General features: G+C 43.4%; 1 protein-coding gene across 1 annotated transcript in view; it reads left to right on the top strand.

The window, feature by feature from the left end:
* LOC138756926 (disintegrin and metalloproteinase domain-containing protein 19-like) overlaps positions 1-22,723 on the top strand; it is a 271,202-nt gene that overhangs the window by 91,231 nt on the left and 157,248 nt on the right. The window contains exons 8-9 of the mRNA XM_069923354.1: positions 948-1,019; positions 3,013-3,179. Of these exons, the coding sequence (XP_069779455.1) occupies positions 948-1,019; positions 3,013-3,179 (239 nt within the window). The remainder of the gene's footprint in view (positions 1-947; positions 1,020-3,012; positions 3,180-22,723) is intronic.

The following is a 22,723-nucleotide window of genomic DNA, read 5'->3' as shown; positions in this document are numbered from 1 at the left end:
ACATTTTGGACCGGAATCCTTCAAAGTATGGGAAGAAGCAGGCAGCATCTGAATAAAAGAAATGGCAGGGGGATGAGTACAGACAAAAGGTGATAATTGAATTTGAAGAAGAGGCCAAGAGAGAGGATAACTGAGAATTGATTGGTGGAGGGAGGGAGGGTGGTGAGGACACCTAGTTTAAACTGGAGGTGTCAGTGCTAATGGCTTCTGGTTGGAATATGAGGTGTGGTTCCTCCATTTTGCAGGTGGTCTTAGTCTGGGAGTGCATGAGACCATGGACAGACATGTCAGCAAGGGAATGGGGCGGGGAATTGAAAGAGTGGCCACTGAGAGATCCACGCTATTGCAGTGATCAGAGCCATGGTGCTCAACGAAGCAATCTCCCATTTGCGTCCAGTCTCTGATGTAGAGGAGACCACAGCAGGAGCATTGGATGCAGTAGATGACTCCTGCAAATTCACAAGGGAAGAGTTGCTTGACTGGGAAGGATTGTTTGAGGCCCAAATGGTCATGAGGGAGGAGGTGTGGGTGCAAGTGGAGCATCTCCTGTGGTTACAAGATTTGATGCCAAAGGGGTCATTAGTGAGAGGGAGGAGTGCACAAGGGTGTTACAGAGGGTGGGGTCCCTGTGGATGAGGGCCCAGTTGAAGATGGTATGGGGAAGCCATGTTGATTGAAGAAGGAGGGTATTAACCACCCATCTGCCCTGACCTCTGCGCCTTGTTCTGCAAGGACAAGATACCCCTGTTCTCGTCTACAACCTTATCAGTCTCTACGTCCAACATATTATCCTCCACCATTTTTGCCACCTACTGCATGATTCCCCCACCAGACACATTTTCCCTTATCCTCCCCTCTCCACCTTCTGCAGCTTTGGGATTTACAGTAATTGAAATATCCAATTTACAAAATAGTAACTTGGTAATTTATGCTACTTTGTCTTTCAGTATCAGAATGCATTCAACAGTAAACGAAAAGTGATCAATCGATTGGCTAATGCTGTTAACTATGTGGATTTGGTGAGTAAGACAATGGCGATTTAACCAATGGTACATGCAGTTCAATAATTTCCACTCTACTTTATCCTTGCAGTTTACACGAAATGGATTCAAGAGATGGGTTGTTTTAGATGGGGAAATATTGTAGGGAGTCAAAGATTTATTGATCATTAAGCAAAGATTTATGAGATAGTGATTTAGGGCAGGCAACTAATAAAATTAGGGTCACTGGAGTAGCCCAGTGTACCTCTTCTCCAAAAGAGATCCCAATGGTTCAAGAACCCAAATCCCAATCAGCTCCTCAGCTACGTTTATCTGGTTTATCTTTCTATTCTGACCCTTATTTGCACATGGCTCCGAGAGAAAATCTTGAGATTACGACCCTCGAGGACCTGCTTCCTAACTCTCTAAATTCACTCAGCAAGATTTCACCCCTTTTCCTACCTACATCGTTGATGCCAATATATACAAGGACTTCTGGCAGCTCTACCTCCCCCTCGAGAATGTTTTGAAAATACCTACCACTTCTGAGGCAACACACCTCTCTTGTGAGCACAGAACCTCCTTTCTGCTCCTCCAGCTGTGGGGTCGCTATTACTATAGCTCCTGCAGTGCCACTGATCTGGCTGCTGAATGCCCTGTGAAAGTCCAACCCTCACAACAGTATACAAAGTAGAATGTTTAGGGGAATAAGGGGAATGGCCACAGGGGAGCCCAGCACTCTCTGCCTACTCCCCTTTCCTTTACAGTGGTTGCCCAAATACCTGCAGCCTGCGCTTAGATGTGACCACTTCACTAAAGCTGACATCTTTTCCCTTATGATCCAGAGTTTGTACATCTCCAATCTCATGACTTGGAGTAAGGAGATGCAGATGATGCTCTTCCCATGGGGGTAAACACCAGGGACAGTGGAAGTTTCCTTGTTATCCAGCACCTTGAAACAGATGCTCACCTCTGCCCGAAATGACATTCCCACTTTGATAAGTCAACAAAGATATGTCAGTCCTGAATGGCTTACCCCTCATGCTGAGTCTATGACCCCTTGTTCTGGACTCCCCAACATTCTTCATGCATCTAACCTAGTTCTGTCAGAATTTTATGTCTCAATGACGTCCTGTCTTATTTTTCCAAATTCCAATTATATAAATAACCCTTACTTATCCAAACTATCTTCATCTGTCAGTCCTGCTGTCACAGTGATCAGTCTGGTGAACCTTCTCTGCACTCCCTCAATGGCATGAATATCTTTCCTCAGATCAGTAGACCAAAATTGTACCCAAAACTCAAAGGTGTGGTCTGACCAAGGTGATCTACAACTGCAGCAAGACCTCTCTGCTTCTATATTCAAAATTTCTCACAATAAAGGTTAACCCACTATTTGTTTTCTTTACCATCTTCAGTCCAACCTTCCCCAACATGCACCATGACCCCCTCCCCCTCCCCAGGTCTCCTTCCACCTCCCCTTTTCTCATTTGTCACCACTCAGTTAATAAGCTACCTTCCTGCTATTTCCAGAAAGTGCAGAACCTTATGTTTGTCTCCATTATAATCCATCTGCTGTCTATTTTCCCCCCTCCTCACTTCTCAAAGTCACCCTGCAGCCTCCTGCAATCTTCCTCAGCTCACACTGCCACCCAACTTAATTGATTACAGTTCAGAATGAGGTTACTAGGGCTATAACCAGGACTAGAGCACAGAATTTGAGCTATAAAAAGAGGCGAGATTGGTTGGGGCTTTCTTCATTGGAGTGCAAAAGGCTGAAGGGTAATCTTGTAGAGGTAATATTTCACACAGAACATGGTGGGTATGTGGAATTAGTGGCTAGAGCAAGTGTGGAGGTAGATACAATTTTGCCATTTACAAGACATTTAGACAGGGTCAGGATAGGAAAGGTTTGGAGGGAGATGGGTCAAATGTTAGCAAATGAGACTAAATCAAGTTGGCAACTTGGTTGACATGGGCCTGTTTTCCATGCTGCACAAGTCTATGACTCCAGATTTCCATCTCATTGCAGTTCTACAGACCACTGTATCTTCGAATTGCACTGATTGGTATTGAAGTATGGACAACAGACCAGATTGAGGTGGATGACAGTGCACTGACAACCATGAAACGATTCCTAAAATGGAGGAAGACAAATCTCCTACCAAGACAACACAATGATAATGCTCAGCTCATCATGTAAGTTACTTTGACTAAAATAACTCAGTGTTGCTAAAGTGAATCAGGTTAATCATGAAATATTGCAGGTTTATCACTAAACGATAACTCATCTAATGCTCTTTAGCTTTTCATCTTTTTAGGACCGGTGCTCATAGTACAAGAGCATTACAGCACAATGCAGGCCCTTTGGCCCATGATGTTGTGTTGACACAAATATAGGCTAAGAAATAAACAAAACCCTCATAATGCTCTATTTTTCTTCCAACCATTTGTCTGTCTAAGAGTCCTTTAAGTGCCCCGAATGTTCCATCCTCCACCACCATCCCTGGCAAGGCATTCCAGGCACACATAACTCTGTGTTTTAAAAAAAAATTACCCCTGATGTCTCCCCTAAACTTTCCTCCCTTCACTTTGTATAGATGTCCTCTGGTGTTTGCTACTTCCACCCTGGGATGAAGGTTCTGGCTGGCTGTTATCTACGCCTCTATCTTGTAGAGGGTCACTTCTCATTTTTTTTAAAATATTTTATTTTTGATTTTCAAACTCACACGAATCCAAACAAATAATACAATCTCTCTCAACAATGGTAAATAACATAGAGTCCATTATTTTCTCCATCCTCTCCCCCTCCATACCCTAACATCACAAATTTATACAAATTAAACAAACACTAAAAAACAATCACCACTAAAATCACAGACCCTTAAAGGAACTTAAGTAAAACCCAAAATAACCTGAAATAAAAATGATAAGGAACAAAATACAAGAGCATGTCATTTGTACCATGACCCACCTCATTGATCTCAATCATTCCAATACTGGCACAGATTATTGCCTTGCTTTTATTCAGAAGGGGTAGAATTATATCTGTGTACCAATGTATTGCAGATAAGGTGGCAACACTCTTAACAAATGTGTCATATTTCCTCCTTAAATTGTACATGATTTTCTCCAGGGGAATGAAACTCTGCATTTCCGTTTTCCATCGTATAATAGTTAGTTGGGAGTCGGACTTCCATGTGACTGCTATACATTTCCTGGCTACTGCAAAGGTGACCTTCACAAATTGCATTTGGTATTTGGACATTTTAAAACACACGTCCATAATGTTTCCCAATAGGTACAATTCCAGATCCTGAGGAAAATCCACCTTTGTAATTTTTTTCAGAATGTCCCCCCAGGTCCTCCCAGAAGGGGCTCACCTTTGTACACAGTCAGGTTGAATGCATAAAGGTTTCAATCTCCACCTCAGACCTAAAGCACATTTCCAAGATTTCTGGTTTGGATTTATGTAATTTTTTGTGGTGTGAGGTACAGTTGATACAGGAAATTGTATTGCACCAACATGAACCTGGCATTAATGAGTGCTCTTATGCTGTCCTGACACAGGTCTGACCAGCACTGCTCGTGGATTGTTGTACCCAAGTCCAACCCCCACCTTTCCCTCACCTGACTTTTGACCCTCACTTTGGGGTAGGAAATACATTATAGAGATAAACTTATGTATATTCCTCTTTGAATTAGTTTCCATGTCACTACACATGGGCAGGGTCATAGTCAGCCCCAAGTTATCCCTTAAGAAAGATCTTAGAAGAAAAAAGTTTTATTTGACAAATCATACTTATTTCTCAGCTGTTTGAATCACATGAGCCACCCCATTCATAACAATCCTCAATACACCTGGTTCCTTTCCGGCACCAGGTGTCCAGGATGTTATTATCCAGTCATAGGTATTAATTTGTACTGGGACATGGGTTTTTTAGGAGACAGCCCCACCTTTAACCCGATACATTGATTTTTTTTTTGCCATGTCTGACTTACATGTTTTAATATTGGGGTTATCTGTTTCCCTTGATATCAATTTAATGTCCCATTTATATATTAACTCTCCGGATATCTTTTCTCCTACCGTGCTGGGGGTGGGTAACCACTACCCTCATAGAGAGAACCGATAAACCTTGAATGGGCTGCCCATAGTATTTTCAGACATCCCATTTAGTAACCCCAAGTCATTTCTTCAATGGAGACCCCAGCCACCTTACTATTGCACAAGAACTTCCTGACACATCTGTTGAGTGCCTTAGAGAAGCTCTGGGTCAATGGGGTAGGCAAGGACTGAAATAAATATTGTAGTCTTGGAATCACTTTCATTTTCACACAATTAACCCTTCCCACCAAAGTTATGGGCAGGGCTCTCCACCTATCACAGGGGTGGCCAAACTGCAGTTTGTGAGCCACATGCGGCTCTGTGACCTTTAATATGCAGCTCGCCCGATTAGTGCTGCTGGTCTCTCCCCCCTCGCCTGACTCACACTGCCAGTCTCTCCCTCTAGCCCGACTCACGCTGCTGGTCTCTCCCCCCCTAGCCCGACTCACGCTGCCTGTCTCTCCCCCCTAGCCCAACTCACGCTGCCTGTCTCTCCCCCCTAGCCTGACTCACGCTGCCAGTCTCTCCCCCCCAGCCCGACTCACGCTGCCTGTCTCCCCCCCCCAGCCCAACTCACGCTGCCTGTCTCCCCCCCCTAGCCCGACTCACGCTGCCTGTCTCTCCCCCCTAGCCCAACTCACGCTGCCTGTCTCTCCCCCCTAGCCCGACTCACGCTGCCTGTCTCTCCCCCCTAGCCCAACTCACGCTGCCTGTCTCTCCCCCCTAGCCTGACTCACGCTGCCAGTCTCTCCCCACCTCGCCCGACTCACGCTGCCGGTCTCTCCCCTTGCCCGTCCACCTTGCACTGCCGATCTCTCCCCCACCTGTCTGACTTGCACTGCCGGTCTCTCGCCCGGCTCGCGCTGCCAGTCTCCCCCCCTGCCGCCGGACTCATGTGGCCGGTCTCTTGCCCGCCCGACTAATTTTGTAAAGTGTAAATCTAATTAAAATATCTCTAATTTTTTGGTTTACCTTTTTTTACATATTTGTGTCTTTGTGATAACTGAAATTAATACAAGTTAATAGTTTTAAAATTGCACGCGTGAATAAATATTCCATTTAATATACATTTCCTAAAATATATATAAATTTTTTGTAACAAAATGTGCATGTAACAATAAAAACGTATGTGTGAATTTTGTTAATGTCCTGCGGCTCTCAAGCATCTGAGCTTTATCATTTGTGGCTCTTACATTAAGCAAGTTTGGCCACGCCTGATCTATCAAGTTCCTCCTTGATCTTCCAGAGAAAAGGAAGACAATTATGCTCACATCAATTATGTAAATCTTTATCCACTTTTAGCCTCAAATATTTGATGCTCTCTTGTGGCCATTTAAATTGGCTCCCTTGTCGATATTGTCTGTAGTTCTCTCTTTGACAAGGGCATGATTTTGCTCTTGTCCAGGTTTACCTTATATTGGCGTGGTGCAGGAATTGTTCTGCATAAGATAGGAAGGCACTCCAGTAGGTAATGAAACCTGCCCAACGGATTGTTGGAATGCAGTTCCCTATTATCGAATCTATAAGGGATGATGTTTGACAGGGCGAGGAATATCATTAAAGACAATACACACCCTAACCATGATCTATTTCATCTCCTATCATCGGGAAGACATTATAGGAGCCTTCACTCAAGAACGACCAGACTAAAAAAAGAGCTCTTTTCATGAAGCCATGATAATGTTAAATATCAATTCATGGCGTTGAGTGGTACTCCACTTATATTTCAGAATCAGTCATTTTTTTTAACAATTTATTTTAGAATATTGCAGTCTTATTTTATTTTTTTTTTAAATTGTGTGTTTATTGTATTCTATTTTATATTCTGGTTGATGCTAATCATGTTTCATTAGCTTGAATACTTGCATAATGACAATAAAGAGTATCACAATCCTGAGATTTTCCCATACTCCTCCAGTGCGGTCCTCAGCCTGGCCCAACAACCCTCCTGGGTCCGTCAAATATACTAATACATCATTAGCAAATAAATTGATGTTATGCCCTTCCCGCCCACTCTAAACCCCTTACATCTGGATCCTGCCAAATGGCTTCTGCCAGCCGTTCAATAGCCAGCATGAAGAATGCTAAGGACAACAGATACCCCTGCCTACTGGACATGACGAGCGGAAACACTGCAGACATGTGCCCATTCATTATAATTTTAGCTTGTGTCTTTACCCAATTTTTGAATGGTTATCCCAATCCAAATCTCTCCAATACTTTAAATAAAAAAGTCCCATTCCAGTCTGTCAAAGGCCTTCTCTGCATCCAGGGCTACCGCCACACTTGAGTCCACCCCCTACTGTGCCAGATTTGTTATATTAAGTCATCTGCATCTATTATCTGCTGACTGTCACTTATCTTCAAATCCCACTTGGTCTGGATTTATTAATGTCAGTAAATATTTGAGCCAACTTATTGGCTTTGCTATAATTTTATACTCGACATTCAATAATGAAATTGGCCTAAAGGAGGCGGGATTGAATGGGTCCCTATCTTTTATTTGGGATCACTGTAATGATAGCTGTTGAGAAGGATTCCAGAATTTTGTGCATCTCCATTGCCTGATCCACCACCCCATAAAAAGGAGCATTAACAGATCCTTGAAGTTTTGTAATGGATCAATATTAATATTAATACTAGTTTAAGGATAAGCTATATTTCTTATAAATGTAGTGAGTTTGGAATAGGGTTGCATACACACACACGTACAGTACATTCAGAAGTGAAGTAATCTTTCAGAGTCATGACGTCTACGAGCCAGAGGTATGAAGATCACATGATTTCCAAGAAACTGTTGCTAACAGCTATTAAAGATTACCGTAAATGGTCACATGATTTCAAAGAATTGGAACTGACCTCACTGATTATGTAAATGATCATATGATTTGGAGAACTATATTGTCAACTTCAGACATTTTAGAACATAGGAACATAGGAAGTAGGAACAGGAGGAGGCCAAAAATGGCCCATCGAGCCTGCTCCGCCATTCAATACGATCATGGCTGATCTAATTTATGACCTAACTCCACCTTCCTCCCTTCTCCCCATATCCCCTAATTCCTCTATCATGTAAAAATTTATCTAACTGAATTTTAAATATGTTTAATGAGGCAGCCTCAACCACTTCCCTGGGTTAGAGAATTCCAAACATTCACTACTCTCTGGGAAAAACTATTTTTCCTCATCTCTGTCCTAAATCTACTCCCCCGAATCTTGAGACTGTGTCCTCTCGTTTTAGTTTTCCTGGCCAGCTCAAAAAACCTTCCCACATCTATCCTATCCCTACCCTTCATAATCGTATATGTTTCTATAAGATCTCCTCTCATTCTTCTGAACTCGAGTGAATACAATCCTAGACGATTTAATCTTTCATCATAAGTCAGCCCCTTCATCCCAGGGATCAACCTAGTAAACCTCCTCTGGACCGTCTCCAAAGTCAGTATATCCTTCCTCAAATATGGAGACCAGAACTGGACTCAGTACTCCAGGTGCAGTCTCACCAGTACCTTATACAGTTGCAACATGACCTCCCTACTCCTGAATTCAATTCCTCTAGCGATGAAGGCCAACATTCCATTTGCCTTCTTAATAACCTGCTGCACCTGCAACCTAACTTTTTGCGATTCATGCACAAGCCCTCTCAAGTCCCTCTGCACAACAGCATGCTGTCGTTTTTCACCCATTTTGAATGAGAAGACTGCAGAAGTTGAGAAGTTAAGACTTCCTGGAAAGACAGGAGTAAAACAGTAATCTGTAGAAAAAGAGGAAGATACTATATCACAGTAGCCATAAGACTGGTGTTAGACCTTTGTGAAGGAAAGGTTTGAAATACAGTAACCAGAATAGGTGCTGTTAGTGACTTCTATCTAGCAAAAGGGAACTACAGAAATAAGTGGATTTCAAAAGGGGTACCACTTCTCAACTGCTCTTTTGAAAATAAAGGGTGCAGCCAGAGCTTAGAAGGAACTTCAGAACTCTTAAGAACCTAAGAGGGAGCTGAAGATCACCAATGTGAGAGTTGAAGAAATCTCTTCTTGGGAAAAATTACAGGATTTGTGAGTTTGTCTAAGGACTAAGTCAGTGTTAACAAACACATCACTATTGCTTTAAACAACAATGTAAAAGAACTTGATGTTTCATAATCACTTCTGAACTTCAATTTAATAGAAACATAGACCTCCAAGTTCAACAAGACAAATACTGGACCTTAAAAAAAACTTTTCAGACTCAAGTTTAATCTGAAATAGTTGAACTTTAACACACACACACACACAATTATACAATTACATTCGCGTATAGTGGAGTTTAAGCTTAGAATTAAGTAAGTTTAGAGTTAAGTAAGAACTGTTATGTCATTAATAGTTTAATAAAAACTATTATTTTGAATTTACCACTGTCTAGAAAATCTTTCATTGCCTGGATAGGCTTTTTCAATTAAGAGTGGGGGAGATTCAAACTAGAGGACATGGTTTAAGATTGAAGGGGGAAAATTATAAGGGGAACATGAGGGGAAATTTCTTTACGCAGAGGGTGGTGGGGACGTGGAATGAGCTTCCGGCAGACGTGGTCGAGGCAGGATCATTGGTTACATTTAAGGAAAGACTGGATCGTTACATGGATAGGAGGGGACTGGAGGGGTATGGACCGGGTGCTTGTCAGTGGGACTAGGAGGGTGGGGATTTGCTACGGCATGGACTAGTAGGGCCGAACTGGCCTGTTCTGTGCTGTAAGTGGTTATATGGTTATTCGTGTATTAGTAACTCAGAGGGGAACCCATCCTCCCCCAGTGATTTGTTAGCTTGCAATGAGCCCAGGGCTTTCTCAGTCTCCTCTCTCGAGATGGGGGCATTCAGCCTCTCGCATTCGTCTTGATCCAAATTTGATAGTTCCAATGTAGACAAGTAATCATATATTTTGGCAGGATCTCCCATTGATTCTGATTTATACAACTCTGTATAGAACTTTCTAAATGTTTCATTTATCTCCTTTGGTTTATATGAAATCTTGTCTTTCCCCCATTTGAATTGCATTAATTGTTCTTGAAACCTCTTCTGCCCTCACCTGCCAAGACAAAACTTTAAGGGCCCTTTACCCCAGCTTGTAATACTGTTGTTTCAATCTTAGAATAATCTTTTCTATTTTATATATTTACATTGTATTGTATTTGAGCTTTTTATTCATTAAATTCCCATGTTTATCCTCAGAGCCTGATCTTTAATAATCTTCCAGTTGGCTAATTATCTGTTCCAAATAATTTATCTCTTTTATATGGTGCTTTTTAATACCCTTGGTGTATCCAATTATATGGGCTCTTAAATAAGCCTTCAGTATGTCCCATTAATAGGAATCTATCGGCAGTAGAGGGACAGTTTGTCTCACAGAATAACTCAATATGAGCTCTAATAAAGCTATAAAATTTCGGTTTTCCCAACAGTAACAAATTAAAGTTCCATCTATGTGTTGTGGCCTTTTATCTAGCATTACAATAGACAGGGTTATGGGCGAATGAGCCCAACCGAGCCGTATACTCAGTCTCCATTATTATATTTTCCAAATGGGCCGATGCCAAAAGTAAATCAATTCTAGTGTAGGGATTGTGTTGTCTCAAGTAAAATGAATAATCCCTCTCTCTCTCAGATGTTACCTTCTCCAGACATTTATTAAATTCAACTCTTTCATCAAGGCCAGGGTAGTTTTGATTGCCCTGGCCCTCGTTACTTTCCTTGCCAACTTGTCCACCTCTCATCCTCTTCACTCCAAAGAGAAAAGCGCTAGTTCTGTTAACCTGGCTTCATAAGTCATTTTCTAGTCCTGGCAACTTTTATTATGAGCTCCCGTTTTAGTAAAACGAGATTATCACTGTTCACAGGAGAGATTCAATGGCCCAATGGTAATTCAATACATTGGAAGAACTGAGGAATGGTTTGTCACAGTCTGATCCTGAATTCGATACATTTGCAAAGACATTGTGATTTTGCAAGGGAGAACCATTCTGATGCTGGAGAGAAAACAGCTTTTTGAAGCCATTTTGGTGGAATTCGGACCAAAGCATGCTCTTTGAATGACTGGGCCTTTTTCAGTGGATTGACCTGTACCAGGAGGGTGTTTTTGGGAAGCAAAGTAATTCATTTTGATTGTGACTAAAAATGAAAGTCACTTGGAGCGACAGCTTCATTTTAAGTGTGACTAGCTGTGAATTTACTTGGAGAGACCGGTGCCAGATCTTGGAAGCTTCGTGGAGGCCACCCGGTTCTAGTCTTGCCTACTGACGGACCACAAGTATTATGACCTCAGCTCTTATGGATGGATATTTCTTCAAAGGCTATGCAAGAAGAAATCGTGAGCCTGTAGCAGCCACAACTCCAGTCTTCGCATCAGTTTAACATTAATTCTGGGCTTCAAATTTCAAAGGCCTATACTTGAACAGTGCATGTGAAAGACTGAACCTTGAAATAATTTTCTAGATTTTGGCCTGGACTGTAATGGTCTGGTTATATCACACACACACCTGTGCATATTTGAGGATAGATTTAGGGTTAAGGATAGTTTAAAAGTTAAAACTATCGTTTAAGAGTTAGAAATAAAATTAGTGTTTTAAAATTAAACACTGGTTTATTGGCTATTGCTACTCATTACGTGTTTCGCAACAAAATTGGGGATTTGTCGTCTGGAATCTTGTCCACGTTTGGAGCTAATTGAAGCTTAACTAAATTGGGAAGCTTATCTTGAATGTGCTATAGAAGGCAGCACAGAATGTGGATCTTAGGAATTGATAAAATTTTGATTGGGTGGTTAAATTCCTTTTTTGCTTGGGTGTGTGTGTGTCTTGGGTAAACTTATACCTCTCATTTTGTTCATTTTAGATTGGTCACAGTGTTTGAGCTACCGAAAGAAAATAGACACACACACCGAGAGCAGTTCAGTTTATACAAAAGTTTATAACTAATTTAAAAGCTGATTTCACACTACAATATGCAAGCCCTTTCCAACTATACTTATCAACGCTTGGACTGGTCCCAACTGCCAAAGTGAGGCAACGACTGCACACTTGTAGTAAGTTGTCAGGGCGCCGGTAGCAGCTTCTCCACCTCCCCTGACCGGGACATTGCTCGGACTCTGGCTGTTCTTCCTTCTTGACAAGGGGTGTTCCCACCCCTCGGAGAGTCTAAACTTCAGCAGCAGGACCACAGGCTATATACCCCAAAAACAATTAATCATGCGCCTACTCCTTCTAATATTTGTCAGTCAAAATCAAAACTGAACATTACATTCTACAATTTAGAAGATTAATTATTATGGAACCAGGATGTTATGATTTCCTGGTTTATCTCGTAGATACAAAGACTTATTAAAACTTCTCGAGCAAGACAGGTTGTGACCAATTCGTCAATTTCAGAGTGTTGCATTTGACAACTGCTTTCCCTGCGCCTCACAGTGGAATTCCATTTCAAAGTGTATCTTCAGATAAGTCCCCATGGCTGAGTTTAATTACATCTGCTAGTTCTGAAAGTAAGGTGACCTGCGTGTGGACCCAGTGTCGTCAGTTCCACATAAGCAAAAAGCATCTGGGTACATGGTTTTAATCCTCCATTACAGTGTGTAAAAGCAGCAATGGATATTGAACGATTTTTGGAGTCACCATCTTCGACATAGTTGCTGAAGGCAAAAAAGGATGATTTGGTGAATGTTGCTCAATAGTTGTGACTTGCTGAAGGAAACTTATCCCTGAGATAGGAGGAGATCAAGGAAATTATAGTAAGGAAATATGTAGAAGAGGGAAAGTTTGAAGAGGCAGAGTTAGAGAAATTTCCTGAGAGGAAATCCATTAAAGCAGGAGCTGGTGTTGGAAAGGATTGAGTTTTAAAAAATGGAGTTAGAGGAAAAAGAAAGGTAAGAGTTTGAGTTAAAAAATGGAGTTCGAGGATGCAGAGAGGCAAAGGCGATATGAGGCAGAGGGAAGAAAAATTCGAATGGAGTTAGAGTAAAAAGAAGTTTGAGGCAGAGCAGAGACAAAGCAGAGTTCTACCTTCTAGTGCAATTGAAAAGTTTATAGCCGGTAGAGAGGTGAGGTTAGTTCCTCCATTTGATGAAAGTGAAGTTGATAAATACTTTCAACATTTTGAAAGTTTAAATGGCCATGAGATCAGGGTTACAAAGTGTAATGTTACGGAGTCCAGAGGACCCCAAACACCAGCAGCAATGGATATGCTCCACAACACAGGGTCACTTAAACACAAGTAGTTTTTAGTTATAATTGAACAAGAAAACTGAATTAAACTTTAACTTATTACTTAACCTACCTAACCTACTTAATCCCCCCTCTAATACTAAGCGCAGGTGTGTGTAACGTATATTTCAGATTAGAAAAGTTCTTTGGATCACAGTCCAATCTCACTGGTTACAGGCAATTCTTGTACTTGGTACAGAAGTTTGCATTAGCAAAGTTCACCAGGCCTTGGTGTTTAACAGGCAAAGGGTTACCACTCAGGAGGGTTCTCACTGGTTTTCAGAGAGAGAAACTGATTCCTTCTCAAATCATTCTTGCTGACGAAACTTTCCCCCTTCAGTGTTCTCCAGACGAACCTCTTTCTTTCAGGTCACCTTTCAGACTGCCAGTCTTCTCTTTTGACCAGGCAGCCTTCCAAAGTTTGCCAGCGTGCCCCTCTGAAACTGATTTCTGTGTCTCTCCTCTCTGTTTCACTCCCTCCCTATCTGAGAGCAAAACTGTTCTCCCCCTGCCTGCAAAAATCACATGCTCTCCCAGGCAAGCTGTATGTCAATACTTTGTTGCCTCTTGCAAAAAGCACTCTGCAAAATTCCTGCAAATATTCTGTGTTTTAAAATGTGTGTGTGCAAGCTGCTCTAACAATTCCTCCCAAACCACCTCTAAATACTCTGTCACAGTAATTAAAGGGAAAATACAGCAGGCAGAGCAATCTGGTCATTATGAGAGAGTAAAGAAAGCCATGATTAAAGTTTACAAATTGCTTCCTGAATCTTACAGACAAAAATTCAGGACTCTGAGGAGGTCGATGAATCAATCTTGTATGGATTTTGCCGATAAAAACGCTGTGTGCTTTGACCGATGGTGTGGATCAAAAGAAATAAAGAATGATTAGAACAGATTAAGAGAACAGATGTTAGTTAAAGTAATCAAAAGATGTGTTTATAATGATATAAAATCATACTTAGATGAAGGAGAAGTAGGAACTTGGCAAGAATCTGATAAGTTAGCCAATGAGTATGCTCTGACCCACAAGGTTAAGTTTTCCCAATAAAACCTTTCAAAAAGTTTGTGTGGTTTATCCCAGTAAATATGAAAATAAATCAGGAAATAATGTGAGAATTAAAGATGAAGGGATTCAGATCCCCTTTGTCAATATTATAGAAAACCTGCTCATGTGATGGCAAATTGTTAGAAGCTGAAGAAAGAGAAAGCACCAGATGCCTGTATTCAAAAAGATGAGAGACATGGAAACAAAGAAAATTTCAAATTTGCTGACAATATTAGGGATGAGTTTGAATATTTTGTGTCAAAGGGTTTGGTTTCGGTACAGGAAGGGGCACCTCAAGTGCCAATGAACATACTTCAAGATACTGGAGCAGCTAAGTTACTTGTGTTGAACAGTGTTTTGGAGTTTGATGATGAGACTGCCATGGGTGAAATAAATTTAATGCAAGGTTTTGGAGGTGAAATGGAGCTGGTATCTTTGCATATTGTTGAAGTCATAAATAATTAATAGGATTGTTGCTATCAGGATTTGAGAGAGTTTACCAATAGATGGAGTTCCATTTATTTTGGAGAATGTCTTGGCAGAAGGTCAAGTAGGTCCTCTGGTGAAATTGATAGAGAAGCCAGTTATTGATTAGGTAAACTATCCGGCCTGTGCAGTGACTCAGACAATGGCCAAGAAACTTGATAAGAAAGTTAAAATTATTATTAAGGCAGAACAATTTTTAGTTTGTGTAGATTTGTCTGAAACTTTTCTTGTTAAACAGGATATTGATGTTGAACCTGATAGTAAGGATTTTTCTTTATCCTGAAATGTATTGATAGGAAAACTGAAAACAGATCTTGCTTAAGTGAGAAATAAGGTTTAATCTGAGGAGGAAATTGAGAAAGTGCCAGTTGGATATTATCTTAAAGATGGTGTGCTTATGAGAAAGTGGAGACCAAAGATATTCCTGCTAATGAAGAATGGGTAGTTATTCATCAGGTTGCAGTTCCTAAAGCATATAGAAATGAAATTTTAAACATGGCCCATAGCACACCCTTGGGTGGACATTTTGGACTAAAGAAGACTGTGGATAAAATAACAAAACACTTTTATTGGCCTAGTTTAAGGAGGGATGTTATGATTTTTTGCAGAATGTGTCAAGTTTATCAGGCTGTGGGTAAACCTAATTGGGGCCACCAAAGGCACCATTACAACCTATACCTTTGGAGAACCTTTTTATAGAGTGGCTTGTGTTGGTTTATTGCCTAAGACAAAAGCTAGTAATCAGTACTTGTTAACTGTTATGTGTGCATCTTCCAGGTTTCGAGAACCTATTCCATTTAGGAACAAAAAAGCTAAATCTATGATCAATGCTTTGGTTAAATTCTTTACATTAATGGGATTACCTAAGAAAATACAATTGGATAAAGGAAGTAATTTTATGTCAGGACTTTTCCAACAAATTTCTTACTAAGGTGGATCTGCTGAAGGGTTACTGGTGCATGCCACTAACCAAAAGAGGAAAGGATATTTCCACATTGTATGAATATAATGTGCTACCTTTTGGCATGAAAAATATCCCAGCAACGTTCCAAAGGATGATAAATTCTGTAATCCAATTTTTAAAACATACAGATGCTTATATTGGTGACTTGGTCACAAAAAGTGACACATGGGAAGAACATCTGATGAAATTGGAGAAATTATCTGAAGCAAATTTAACTGTCATTTTAGCTAAAAGTGAATTTGGACATGTTACTGAGACATACTTAAGATATGCAGTTGGTCATGGAAACCTTGTGCCTATTCAACCGCAAGTGCAGGCAATTTCTGAATTCCTTATTCCCAATGACAAGGAAGCAGTGAGAAGGGGTTTAGGAATGACAGGACATTATAGGAAGTTTTGGAAGAATTTTGCAGAAATTGCTCTTCCTTTAACCAATCTTCTGAAGAAAGGGGAGAAATATCTGTGGACAAAATCTTGTTAGAGAGTTATTGTGCCATAATTGTTTTAAAATCTCCTGATTTGGTCAAACCCAAACCATTTTCTTTAGTTGTGGATGCGAGTGAAGAGGTTGTGGGAGCCGTGTTATTCCAAAAGAATGATTGTGATGGTATTGATCATCTAATGGCTTACTTTTCCAAGAAATTCAATAAACATCAAAAAATTAATTCTACCATAGAGAAAGAACTATTGTCTCTTGTACTGCCATTGCAGCTCCTTGATGTTTATATCTGCTCAGGGACCAATAATTGTGTACACTGACAATAATCCCTTGATGTTTGTGTTGATACGACACCCCAGCCAACCGCAGGGGGCGATCTCTGTACCTGTAGGAAGATCACCTAAGGGCTGACTCCTCCTGGCCGGCTGTCAAACAGCTAACCTGAGCCGGCCCCTCCTGAGCCAGTCATATGGGAGCCACCGAAGCATGAACTGGTGTTACCTTTTACCTGAATAAAGCCTGTTGTACAGTCTTTTGAGTTTTGTGACTGCTTACTGCTACCACAGCGCACCACAATTTATTCAGATAAAAATTTAAAGAATGATCATGGAAAAGTTCCTGACGATCGGGAGCCTGGAGATGGACCCTCAACACCCAAAAGCCCAAGCATGCTTCAAGATCTGGAGATATGCGATTGAGGTGATCATCCTAACACAGTCGGAGGTGATCAACATGAACCAGAAGCGATTCATGCTCTACACCAAACTGGGCCCCCGAGTCTTCCAGGCCATCAAGGACTGCACCGACTACAAACCGGCGATGGCTGTCCTGGAGGCCATGTCCAAACCCCTGATGAACGTGGTCTATGCCAGGTACCTGCTCAGCATCCAGTCTCAGCAGCCAGGTGAGATGGCAGACGCCTATCTGGGGGCCCTCTGGGAGCTACCCCGCCTGTGCCAAACCGAGACCGGGGTGACTGAAGGGAAAGTGGAGTGATTGATTGGAGATGCCTGCGTGTGAGGGCTATGCTCAAGGATTGCCCAGAAAAAGCTGCTGGAAGAGAACATTCTAGGACTCACTAGGACTCTGGAGGTAGTCCACTCCCTGGAGGCTGCAGCTCTCCATATTGAAGTTTTCAACTCCCAAGTCCCCTAATACCCAGCCTGGCAGATGCAGATGACCGCCATAGCTGAAGGACCGCACATGGAGGACACTATTACTGCTGCCGGCAGCCCATGCCAATGTAAGTACTGCGGGTCCCAGTGTGGGTCAGACAGGAAATGCTGCAAAGTCTATCCGTCGAGGAGCTCGTACTGCTCCCGATGTGGAGAAAAAAGGCCACTATGCGAAGGCATGCCTCTTCAGACCCGGCATGCCTCTCCAGACCCGCCATGCCCTCCGCAACCAGCTGGAAGCCCCCACCAAAACATCACCACGTGCAAGGACCGGGTGATGCTATCACTTGCGCTGACACTTCTGCCCGCATCATCAACATCACTTCTGGCTCAGCCACTGACTGGCACCACTCAGTGTGCTCACCCGGGTGCCACCATCTTCCCCGGGTGGCTTCCACCAGAACAGCTGACGTCACTTTCGCCAGTATGGAAGATGTCACTTCCACCTGTTTGGATGGCATTACTGCCGGCTCTGCAGACGACCACGATGCCTGACCACGCTCACGCCACATGCGCCGCCATCTTGGGCCAGTCAGGCCCTGATGGCATATTGACAGGATGACATGGTCAGCACAGGGGCATATCAGGTCACTCACCTGATGCACCCCTCGCCTGGAAAGGAAAATGCTGGTCGCTATTCACCTCATCCATCTGGGAGCAGCGACTTGAACCCTGAAAAGGTCCTAGCGTCTACTACCTTAAAAGGGACATTCCCCATGGACTCGGGTGTTCAATGATGGACATCACTGTCAACAGAAGGTAACAAAATGCCTGTTCATTAGCGGTAGTACTGAGAGCTTCGTACACCCAAATGTGGTCCAAGCATTAAGGCTCAAAATTTACCCCACAAACTTTCCTATAGCCTTCATAGCCCAGGACCTCTCTATCACGGCCTTTAGGCACTGCTCAGTGGATCTGACAGTGGAGTGGGGGAGCCTCCTGGGTTCAGGCTCCTGGTTATGCCCAAGCTCTGTGCCCCAGTTCTCTTAGGGCTGGACTTCCAGTGCCACCTCCAAAGCATTACCCTCGCTTTCAGTGGGCCTGTCCCCCTGCTCACACTCCACAGCGCGTAGCCCTGCGACCACCCCCAGTCCACTTGCAGCCTCTCCACGCTGCGAATATCCCCCCCCCTCCCTTTTCAACTACCTTACGCCAGATTGCAAGCCCATAGCTACCAGGAGCAGGTGCTATTGTGCAGCCGATCAGGCCTTCATTAAGGCAGAAGTGAAGTGGTTTCTGGCAGAAAGTATCATAGAGCCCAGCACCAGTCCCTGGAGAGCCCAAGTCCTGGTGGTCAAAGGGGGCAGCAAACCAAGAATGGTCATCGATTACAGCTAGACCATAAACCGATGCACACAGCTGGATGCCTACCCCGTACCCAGAATTGCCGACATGGTCAACGAGATAGCTCGCTAGAAGGTCTTCTCGATGATCAGTGTAAACTTGGCCTATCACAGCTCCCTATCCATATACGGGATAAGCCCTGTACCGCCTTCGAGGCAGACGGGCGCCTCTACCAGTTCCAGCGAGTTCCGTTTCGGGTCATTCACGGGGACTTGATGAAATGGTACAGCAAGTAAAGGACGACATGGGAGATCGGCACAACCTTAGAGCGACCTTCCTGTACTTGGACAATGTCACCATCTGCAGCCACGACCAGCAGGACCTCGATGACAACCTGAAGAGATTTCTCTGAATGGCTGAGAAGCTGAACCTCTTTGTTGTAAGTAAGAGAAATGCGTGTTCAGCACCACACACCTCGCCATCCTAGGGTACATCGTGGAACATGGTGTCATCGATCTGGATCCAGAACGCATGCGTCCACTAATGGAGCTGCCCCTCCTCCACACGCTCAAGGCCCTCCGCAGGTGCCTTGGGCTCTTCTCCTATTTCTCTCAGTGGGTCCCCCTTTTCTTGGACAAGGTCCGCCCTCTGGCCCAGGCCACCACCTTTTCCCTTCCCCCCCACCCCCACCCCGAGACGCAGGCAGCATTTGCGCACATCAGGCAAAACATCGCTGATGCCAGAATGTATGCCGTGGACAAAGACACCCCATTCCAGGTGGAGTTCAATGCCTCTGATGTTACCCTCGCAGCCACCCTCAAACCAAAAAGGGTGACTGTTGCATTTTTCTCCAGGACCCTCCTCCATTCTGAGCTTGGACACTCCACCATTGAAAAGGAGGCCCAGGCGATCATGGAAGTGGTTCGCCACTGGCACCACTACCTGGCAGGCAGGAGGTTCACCCTCCTCACAGACTAGCATGCAGAGGCATTCATGTTCAGTACCACCCATAAAGACAAGATTAAAATCGATAAGATCTTGCGCTGGAGAGTCGAGCTGGCCACGTTCAGCTATGACATCCAGTACAGACCAAGGCAGTTTATCGCCTGTCCCGGACCTGCGCGGCAGTGCAGGCTGACCAACTACAGGTGCTACATGACTCCCTTTGCCACCTGGGCATCAAGCACCTGTACCATTTCATCAAGTCCCAGAACCTCCCCTTCAGCATCCCAGAAGTCCGGACCATGACTGAGTCATGCAGGGTCTGGGCGTAGTGAAAACCACACTTCTTCCACCCGCTACGGGCCCACGTTGTCAAAGCCACTCGGTCCTTTGAACAGCTTAGCATCAACTTTAAGGGCACCCTGCCTTCCACGAACAAGAACATCTACTTCCACATGGTTGTAGATGAGTACTCCGATTTTCCCTTTGCCATCCCTTGCCTTGACACCTCCACAGCTACCGTTATCAGGGCACTGACACAGATTTTCACCATGTTTGGATACCCGGCATTCATCCACAGTGTTCAGGAGTCCGGCTTCATGAGTGAGGAGTTGCTCCAGTACCTGGTAGCGCGAGCCATTGCGACTAGTCGCACGACTAGTTATAACCCGAAGGGCAACAGGCAGGTGGAGCGCGACAACGGGGTGATCTGGAAGGCAGTTCTCCTGGCCCTGAGGTCCAAATGCTGGTCCATTGACTACTTTGCAAGAGGCCCTCCCCAAGGTACTCCATGCCATTAGGTCACTTTCGTGCACAGCTACAAATAGAACCCCTCACAAACGCCTTTTCTCATTCCCAGGAAATCGGCGACTGGAATCTCACTCCCAGCTTGGCTCACATCTCTGGGACTGGTCCTCTTATGCAAACACATGCAGGCCCACAAGGCTGATCCACTAGTCAAGCAGGTGCTCCTCCTCCATGCCAACCACAACTATGCCTACATTTGGTACCTCAGTGGTCGTGAGGACACCATCTCGACCAGGGATATGGCACCAGCTGGGGCACCACCACTCCCCCCAACATCATGACTACCCAACCCAACTCCTCCACCATGGGTACCCTTGGCCCACCCAGGATCCGGAGGCCAAACCACTCCCTCCGCCCATCAAGCGAACCCCACTCCTGCCGATCCACACCTACCCGGCCACACCCCTATGGACAAGCATCCCTATGTGCACCACGCTGCCCACAATGGTGCCAGCTCTGACCACGCCGGACCCAGCCAGTCCTCAGGCAGCAACCACACCCTCGCCGACCTTTGACCAGGAGCCAACCTTGCGATGGTTACAGAGACTCCTGACGGTCGCTGGACTGTCTCAACATAGATAATTTGTAAATATCACCTGGCACTGTTACTCCACCCCCCCAGGACAATTTTCTGAAGGGGGTGAATCTGATAATACGACCACCAGCCCACTGCAGGGGGCGATCTCTGAACTGCAGGAAGACCACCTAAGGGCTCACTCCACCTGGCCGGCTGTCAATCAGCCGACCTGAATATAGACCTGAGCTGGCCCCTCCTGAGTCAGTCACACAGGAGCCACTGAAGCATGAACTGGTGTTCAGACTTTTATCTGAATAAAGCCTGTTGTACAGTCTTTTGAGTTTTGTGCTTGCTTATTGCTACCTCAGCGCTCCACAGTGTCCTTAAGTAAGATGAAAAAAAATTTGAAGATTATTAAACTGGAGTTTAATTCTGCAAGAATGTAATTTAATGATAACTTACACAAAAGGCAAAGAAAGTGTAATTGGTGATGGCCTTTCCAGATGTTAAGTTTACAATGTTTCGCAACATAACAAAATTTATGGGTTGCATATGCTTCTAAAAGAATATTATTTGTCTGTATTACATTACATAACAATAGTGAATTACGTAAGAAACAGGAGCAGGAGTATGCCATCCGGCCCATCAAGCCTGCTCTACTATCCAATAAGATCAGGCTGATCTGATCATTGTCTCAGCCCCACCTACCTACCTTTTCCTCATATCCCTTAATTCTTTTTTTTTAATGTAAAAATCTATCTAACGGAACCTTAAATATTTAATGTTGCAGATTATAGTTGAAATTTTTGTTCTTACAGCTCAAAATTTTCCTTGTTGGGCGAAGGTAGTAGTAAAATGGGATTATCACTGTAAGGGATAGTATTGACAGGAGGACCTGAATGGTCACAGTTAACATTTAATATTTCAAACAAGCACAACACAAGTCACATCCCATAGATAATTCAATACATTGGATAAATGAAGGAAGGCTTATCACAGTCTGATCCAGGATTCGATATATTTGCAAGGACATTGTTATTTTGCATTCTGATGCGGGAGAGGAAGCAGCTTTTTGAAGCAGCTCTTGTGTCCAGCCATTTTGGTGGAATTCGTTGTAAGGCCGGCTCCATAAATGACTGGGCCTTTTTCAGTGGATTGACTTGTGCCATGAGGGTCTTTCTGGGAAGCAAAGTGCTTCATGTGGAACCTGGTGAAAGACCCTACTAAAGTCCATGGAGACAACATCTACAGCCTTTTGTTTTTGTTTATGAACGTTCCTGGTAACCTCCCCGAAAAACACAACCTAGCAAGCACAAAACCATGTTGATGATCCTAATCAGATCAGATTTTAGATATATTGTCAGAATACATACATGACATTACATACAACCCTGAAATTCTTTTGCCTGTGGGCACGGCAGAATTAGCACTAATTGGTAGTGCAAAAATGAACTGTACACAGAGTAAACATGTAAACAAATAAAAAACTGTAAACTAATAATGAATGTAAACAAAATGACTGTTCAATACAGAGAGAACAAAGAAAATCAATAAAGTGCACAAATAAGAGTCTTTAAATGAGTGTCCAATTGACTTTATCATTGAGGAGTCTGATGGTAGAGGGGTAGCAGCTGTTCTTAATCTGGTGGTCCGAGTCTTGTGACACCTATACCTCTTTCCTGTTGAGAACAAGGTATTACTAATACCTTCACCCAACAAAGAAAATTTTGAGCTGTTAAGAAC

Source organism: Narcine bancroftii, chromosome 3 (genome assembly GCF_036971445.1).
Source record: "Narcine bancroftii isolate sNarBan1 chromosome 3, sNarBan1.hap1, whole genome shotgun sequence".
Taxonomy (NCBI): domain Eukaryota; kingdom Metazoa; phylum Chordata; class Chondrichthyes; order Torpediniformes; family Narcinidae; genus Narcine; species Narcine bancroftii.
The sequence above is the reverse complement of the archived record's forward strand: the minus strand, read 5'-3'. Positions and strand labels throughout refer to the sequence as shown.